The 6,976-nt window shown below is 42.7% G+C and overlaps 1 protein-coding gene across 4 annotated transcripts; it reads left to right on the forward strand.

Moving 5' to 3' along the window:
- The first annotated feature begins 994 nt into the window (after positions 1–994).
- On the forward strand, positions 995–6,424 carry LOC138814783 (tubulin beta-2 chain-like). Of its 4 annotated transcripts, none has more exons than XM_070003863.1 (4): positions 995–1,049; positions 1,898–2,012; positions 4,569–4,705; positions 5,364–6,424. In XM_070003863.1, the coding sequence occupies exons 1-4, from the start codon at positions 995–997 to the stop codon at positions 6,422–6,424; spliced, it is 1,368 nt and encodes a 455-aa protein (XP_069859964.1). The 4 variants fall into 4 exon arrangements, with proteins under 4 accessions (XP_069859964.1, XP_069859965.1, XP_069859966.1 ...); XM_070003864.1 differs by having other exon boundaries at positions 1,898–2,008; positions 4,595–4,705; XM_070003865.1 differs by lacking the exon at positions 4,569–4,705 and having other exon boundaries at positions 1,898–2,014.
- The last annotated feature ends 552 nt before the right edge of the window (positions 6,425–6,976 follow it).

Below are 6,976 nucleotides of genomic sequence, written 5' to 3' on the forward strand. Positions count from 1 at the left end.
GCAAAAGTAGAGAAATGTAAATTTCACCCATTGTGGAAAAAATAAATTCGATTGTCAAAGCAAAGCTTATAGAATTCACAAACTTTATAGTCCATGATAATGATAATTTGACTTGTGAAGGTTAAAATATGTTTGTGATTTCAACTAAATATCATTATTCCACAATTCTGTGAAATAAGAGAAATTAAGGTAATCACCTAATCTCAATAATAATAAAAACCACAGAAATAGTCACCAGGCCTTAAATTCAAGCCCTAAGTCACTAACCTGTCCCAACTCCGACCAAAAAAAAAAAAAAGACACTCTGACCAGGACCTGAGTTATTACACTAGGAGCAGAAGCCAAATGAAACAAAAAGTAGACTGTAGTAGTCCTATGCCCAAGTAATAAAGCGAGCTACTTTTAAGAGGAAAGAAAAAAAACCTGTGTATGAAGGCTAGACCCTAAGCCCCTGACTCTTCCTATAATGGAAAGTGGATCAATCATGGAATCCAACAGTTTGTGCTTGCTCTTGGGATCACAGCTGAAAATGCCCCTTCCGTTCTAAGCCCTCCAATCAAAAATGGACGGCAGACTTGTTCTGGGCTTCTGGCACACAAGGACCTTGTGCAGAGGATGTTCCTCCTCTTCTTTCCTGGATCCCAGGGTTCAGCCTCTCTTGTGAGTCAGAGTGGGGAGTGGATGGCAGGATGACCAGATGATCCAAATAGAGTGGGAGCTGTGCTAATGGACTTGCAGCTGGCAGCTGGATGCCAGAGTAGGTAGGAACTGGTAGGGCCCTCTGATTACCCAGCAATAGGGAGATTGATTTGGAGCACCTGCTGGCTCCACCTATAATCAAGTCCGCCCCACCTCCTCTGCCCCTGTAACAATCAGAGGTATAAATGGGGATCTGAGTTCACTGTGTCAGATTCCTGCTTCCCAGCTCTACCTGTTTGCCTCTGTGGGCACCACTGCTGAAGACATACATCCATCAGCTCTGCAGCCCTGCACCATGAGGGAGATTGTGTACATACAGGCAGTCCAGTGTGGCAACCAGATTGGCGCAAAGGTGAGCATGGCACTGGCCTAGGATCCAAGTCTCAAATTTAGGGGAAGGAGAAGGAGGACGGGTTGGAGTTTGGAGGTGGTGGTGGTCATGGCTAGGCTGAAGTAAGTGGGGCTCCATAGTGGTCCCTAACCTTCTGCAAATGATGTCCCCCAGATAGCTTCTCCAATTTCTCTAATTTGTGTGGCCCTGGTGGGTGTGGTTTTTAAACAAGGCTGGGGTGGTTTCAAATCCCTTGCATGTCTTAGTCTTACCTGAGACTCAAGTCTTTGTATTTAGTTTCCTGGGAATAGACTAATGCACGTTTGGTCTGGTTTGAATTCAAGGAATGCAGTGTTTTTGAGCTGAAAGGTACAGACAATTCCCTTTGCGTTAACTGATGAGTGTCAGATAATTGAGAACAGGTCTTCTACCTTAATGCAAATTTCTCTGAGTTTCATGCCCCATCTCAGCTCCCTTAAGTTGGGTGTTTTCTAAATCATTGGTTGTTGTGTATGCTCTGAGGACACTTGGGGTTCTGGAGACCCTTCTAACTGAGTCTTCAAGTTACTGCTTTGGCAATTTCATGTCCATGTAAGGCTAGTTACTCGTCATAGAATACAAACAGAATATGGTACTGCATAAGATGGAATACTCATAGAACCCAGATGTCTTCTATTCAGCCAGATAACAAAGAGCTTAACAAAACTAAAATGCCACCCATTTCTGTGCTTTTTTTAATTTAGAAAATGTAATTATTTTTTACAAATATATTTGTGTCAACAGGACATGGGTTTCTTATAGTTACTTTAAAATGCATTGTTGGGACACTTAACATTCTAGGTCATAATACACTTCTATTTCTATCTCAATTTTGGGAAATGATAAGCGATGAGCATAATATTGATTGCACTGGCAACTACTATGGAGACAGCCATTTACAGCGGCAGAGAATCGAGGTGTATTACAATGAGACAACTGGTGAGTGTCTCCCATCTGGTTTCCCATACGGTGGCAAAATAGTTCCCAGGGGAATACTAATGAAAAGGAAGGAGTTCCTGCCTTTCTTATGGTAGTATTGTAGTTTTAATTTGGGACCTTGATCTTATAAGTCAAGTGCTGTACATAAGTGAGCCACTCCACCAGATACTTTGTTTTAATTTTTGAGTATATTCTTGTGAATTAGCCCAGGAAAGCCTTATACCTGAGTTCCCCCTACCTCTAATTGCTGACTAACCACACCTGGATTTTTTTTTCTGGTCATGGAGCTTGAACTCTGGGCCTAGGCACTGTTGCTCAACTCTTCAGCTCAAGGCAAGCGGCTCTACCACTTAAGCCACAGTGCCACTTCCAGTTTTCTGGTGTTTAATTGGAGATAACAGTTTGCCTGCTTTTTGTGCCCTGGTTGGCTTTGAACCGTGATTCTCTGATCTCAGCCTTCTGAGTAGCTAGGATTAAAGGTGTGAGCCCATTTCACATAATTAAAAATGAGACTGCCTAAATATGCATTCTAAAACAACTGATAAAATATAATATAATCCAGTGCCATTTGTTTGTGTGCTGATCATCCTAAGCTCAAGGCCTGGGCACTTTCTAAGAGCTTCTTTTGTTTTGGGTAGTTTCTTGGAGATCAGTCTCTCAGACTTTCCTGCCACAGCTGACTTCAATATGCGATGCTAAGGTCTTATCTCAGATTTTTGAGTAGCTAGAATTACACCCGTAAGCAACCAGAGCCAAGTTACATTGCCTCTTTAAAATATAGATTAAATTTCTAAAACAATATTTTGAAAAAGAAAATTTTAAAAATTTTAAAGAGGGATGTTCAGTCACTAATATATATGAGAATACTCCAAATCACAAAGCACAAATAAAGTGTCTCACCCTGAGATCTATAACATTAATACTTAGCCAACAATAAATTATTTTTAAGGTTTTTAAAGTAAGAAAACATTCTTTTGATGTAGAAAAAACCAATACTAATTTGTAAACATTGCTTTTAAATGATTCATATTGTCTTTCCTAACATAAATAGCCTAATTGAAGTCTACAAAGTAGATTTTCAGTTTTTGTAACTGTCAATGTAAACATCATTTAATTTTATATTGAATTTCCATTCTACATTATTGTATACAAACAGAATCGTGGATAATTGCCTTTCCTATTTATTAATCCAATGAACAAGTACAAACAAAAGTACAAAGGTATTTAATTTGAGTTTTATAGATCTATATTTTGGGATGTCCTCACCTTGGTTGACAGTGGTTGGGTTGGATTGTGTCACTCTATGAACAGAATTTTAGGTTGTGTCTTTATTAGATCCTGTATATCCAGCAGGATGGCCAGTTTTCTTCATGTGAATGTTTAGGAATGGGGTATTCTAAAACTGGTGTTTACATCATGTTAACTGCTTTCCCTTGGGCCAAATCAGGATAAATGGGAAATTGAAAGTCATTGCTCAAGGTTGCTCTGAGTATTTGAATACAAGGATGTGTGCTATTTGATAACCATTATTGAAACATTATAAGACAAGAAATATATATTGTATATATGTTTTCTCCAGGAAAGACTTACACTTAAATTCCCCTACATCTACTTGGTGAATAGCCATACCTGCCTTTTTTTTTTTTTTTTTGGCGTTGGGGTGTCTGTCATGTGGCTTGGACTTTGGGCCTAGGCACTGTCCCTCAACTCTTCAGTTCAAGGCAAGCAGCTCTACCTCTTGAGCCACAGTGACATTTCTGGTCAGTTTATAAGAGATAAGGGTCTTAAGGACTTTTCCTGCTCCAGCTGGCTTTGAAGAGTGATCTTCTGATCTCAGCCTCCAGAGTAGCTAGGATTATAGGCATGAACCTGGTTCATTTCTTGAGAAAGGTAATTGGGGAAGGGAAGGGATAGTGGGAGAACAACAAAGTAGGGGGTAACAATTTTTGACAAGAAATGTTCTCATTTCCTTACTCATGTAACTAACTCCTCTATACAGCACCTTTACAATAAAATAAAATTAACAAAAAAGAGAAAGTTTCTTGCTGATAGGCACTGGTGACTCATTCCTGTAATGCTGGCTACTTAGGAGGCTAAGGTATGAGGATCATGGTTCAAATATTGCCTGAGCAGAAAAGTCCCTGAGACTCTTATCTCCAATAAGAAAACTGAAAGTGGGGTTGTGGCTCAAGTGATAGAGTGCTAGCCTTGAGCTGGAGAGCTGAGGGACAGTGCCCAGGCCCAGAGTTCAAGCCCCATGATGAACCACAAAAAAAGGTGTTGCCACCTTTCTTTTGCACCATTAGACTCAAAGCCTGATGCTCATCTTTGCCTCCTGTGTAGCTGAGATTTCAGCCACCATGCCCAAAGCAAAGGAATGAATATTCATGGAAATAGACAACTGCAAACATCCTTAAAGTTGCTGAAGCCTCATGCATGGGGATTCATGCTCAAGATATCTTTTCTGTTTCCATGTCTCAAATACTATAATTTTTGTAATGAATGCTGAGATTCACTTAGAATCATAAGCTCTGCCCCCTAAGTTCCTTGTCAAGTATAGGCCTAAGTCAACTCTTTTTCTCACAGGCAACAAATATGTTCCTCGGGCCATCATGGTGGACCTAGAGCCTGGAACATTAGACTCAGTGAGATCGGGACCATTTGGCCAGAGCTTTAGGCCAGACAACTTCATTTTTGGTAAGTAATCATGGTCCATGGGTCCTAACATCCACGCACTCCAGTCCTGGGCTGAGCCTTTATCCACCTAGATACTGTCCTCACCTAACCCACCTATTCCAGTCCACGGGAGTCATGCCCCTGGCCACTCAGACAGCTTAGATCAGTGCAACTCTGCAAGCCCTCTATGACAAAGATGCCTCTGAAGGGAAAGAGCAGCAAGTAGAGAAAGCCACCAACAAGGTTTCAGCACTGCTGGTCTTTTTAGAGGCCTGGCAATAACAGAACCACTTCAGGACACCAGAAATCAAAGCACAGCTATGTGTGAGCAAGATGCAGACAGGTGTTTGCAGTTTAGCTTCCCTCTGACCACACTGTGCTCCTGTCCCTCTTGTGAAAGTAACTACATTTCCAGTATTGAGGCAGGCTCGGTCCTTCATTTCTAGAAGTACATGATTTGGGTTAAAATGTATTTTCCTTCACACTGTCTTTACTTTTCTTTAGAACCTAGGTGATTTGTAGGGTCCCAGATACATTGAAAACATTTCCTTTATTTCAACAAAGTGTATCTAATGTAATAGCAAAGGTTAGCTCAGAAGAGTCCTATTGTCTTCACAATAGGACAGGCACAATCATTATTCTTGGAGTGTGTGTCTCATCATGTCTTTGTGTCTGATAGGCCAGAGCGGGGCAGGCAATAACTGGGCAAAAGGCCACTACACGGAGGGAGCCGAGCTGTTGGAATCCGTGCTGGATGTGGTGCGGCGGGAGTCAGAAAGGTGTGACTGTCTCCAGGGTTTTCAGCTGGCCCACTCCCTGGGAGGTGGCACTGGATCAGGCATGGGCACCCTGATTCTCAACAAGATCCGAGAGGAGTATCCAGACCGCATCATGAACACCTTCAGCGTCATGCCCTCCCCCAAGGTGTCAGACACCGTGGTAGACCCTTACAATGCGATCTTGTCTGTCCACCAGTTGGTGGAAAATGCAGATGAAACTTTCTGCATCGACAATGAGGCCCTGTATGACATCTGCTTTCGCACCCTGAAGCTGCCCACACCCACCTATGGAGACCTGAATCACCTGGTGTCAGCCACCATGAGTGGAGTCACCACCTGCCTGCGCTTCCCCGGCCAGCTGAATGCAGACCTGCGCAAGCTAGCCGTGAATATGGTGCCCTTCCCCCGCCTACACTTCTTCATGCCTGGCTTTGCACCCTTGACCAGCCGGGCCAGCCAGCGGTACCATGTTCTCTCAGTGCCCGAGCTCACCCAGCAGATGTTTGACGCCAAGAACATGATGGTCGCCTGTGATCCCCGCCATGGTCGTTACCTGACAGCAGCTGCCATCTTCCGAGGCCGCATGTCCATGAAGGAGGTGGATGAGCAGATGCTTAACATGCAGAACAAGAACAGCAGCTACTTTGCAGACTGGATTCCCAACAATGTGAAGACAGCTGTATGTGACATCCCCCCGCGTGGCCTCACAATGTCAGCCACCTTCATCGGCAACAACACAGCCATCCAAGAACCATTCAAGCGCACCTCAGAGCAGTTCAGTGCCATGTTCCGGCGCAAGGCATTCTTGCACTGGTACACGGGAGAAGGCATGGATGAGATGGAGTTCACTGAGGCTGAGAGCAATATCAACGACCTGGTGTCCGAGTACCAGCAGTGCCAAGATGCCACTGCTGATGAACAGGGGGAATTTGAAGAAGACTTGGTGGAGGAAGAAGTTTAAGACTTCCCATTGGTAGCAATGCAACAGGACTGTCAGAGCCTGCCTACTACTTCTCAAATGAATGGTGCTTTCCTGAGCTCCTGTTGTCGTGCAGTGAGGTCCCTGCTGTGTATCATCATGCACAGCCTTTCCAGTCAGGAACTCACTGATGGTGAATGTAAAAATGAAGATTTCTTTTAAATAGTATTATTTTAAAGCCCTATTTATATGAATAAAGTATACATTTTATACTCTTGAGTTCTTATTCTTCTTTAATATCCCTTTTTTTCTTTCAATGTATTTGAAATATAAAGTTGGCCAGCAGGATTTAATCTTAGCAATATAGGAATAGTGCTCAAGAAGAGTTTCAAATTCATGGCGTTCCTACTATTTTGAAGAGGAAGATGACAAGTGCCAATGTTTATTTTCCCTGGCCCAGTTTTAAAGTTAGCAGACTCTCAATAACATGCCAGTAGCATACAAACAGTTTGAAGAGAAAGTAAACCAGATCTAGATGTTACAATTTTCCTAGTACCAACGTGATGTTTAGAGTACTGAAGGGATTGATGTTCA

The sequence above is a fragment of the Dipodomys merriami genome, unplaced genomic scaffold (assembly GCF_024711535.1).
Source record: "Dipodomys merriami isolate MVZ:Mamm:240054 unplaced genomic scaffold, mDipMer1.0.p SCAF_610, whole genome shotgun sequence".
Classification (NCBI taxonomy): domain Eukaryota; kingdom Metazoa; phylum Chordata; class Mammalia; order Rodentia; family Heteromyidae; genus Dipodomys; species Dipodomys merriami.

What these genes read in the sequence shown, in the direction of transcription:
- LOC138814783 (XM_070003863.1), top strand. Translation starts at nt 995, where the DNA reads ATGAGGGAGATTGTGTACATACAGGCAGTCCAGTGTGGCAACCAGATT. An exon ending in TGGCAACCAGATTGGCGCAA is followed by an intron (nt 1,050 to 1,897) that starts AGGTGAGCATGG and finishes TATTTCTATCTC; the next exon opens with AATTTTGGGAAATGATAAGC. An exon ending in GCCAGACAACTTCATTTTTG is followed by an intron (nt 4,706 to 5,363) that starts GTAAGTAATCAT and finishes TGTGTCTGATAG; the next exon opens with GCCAGAGCGGGGCAGGCAAT.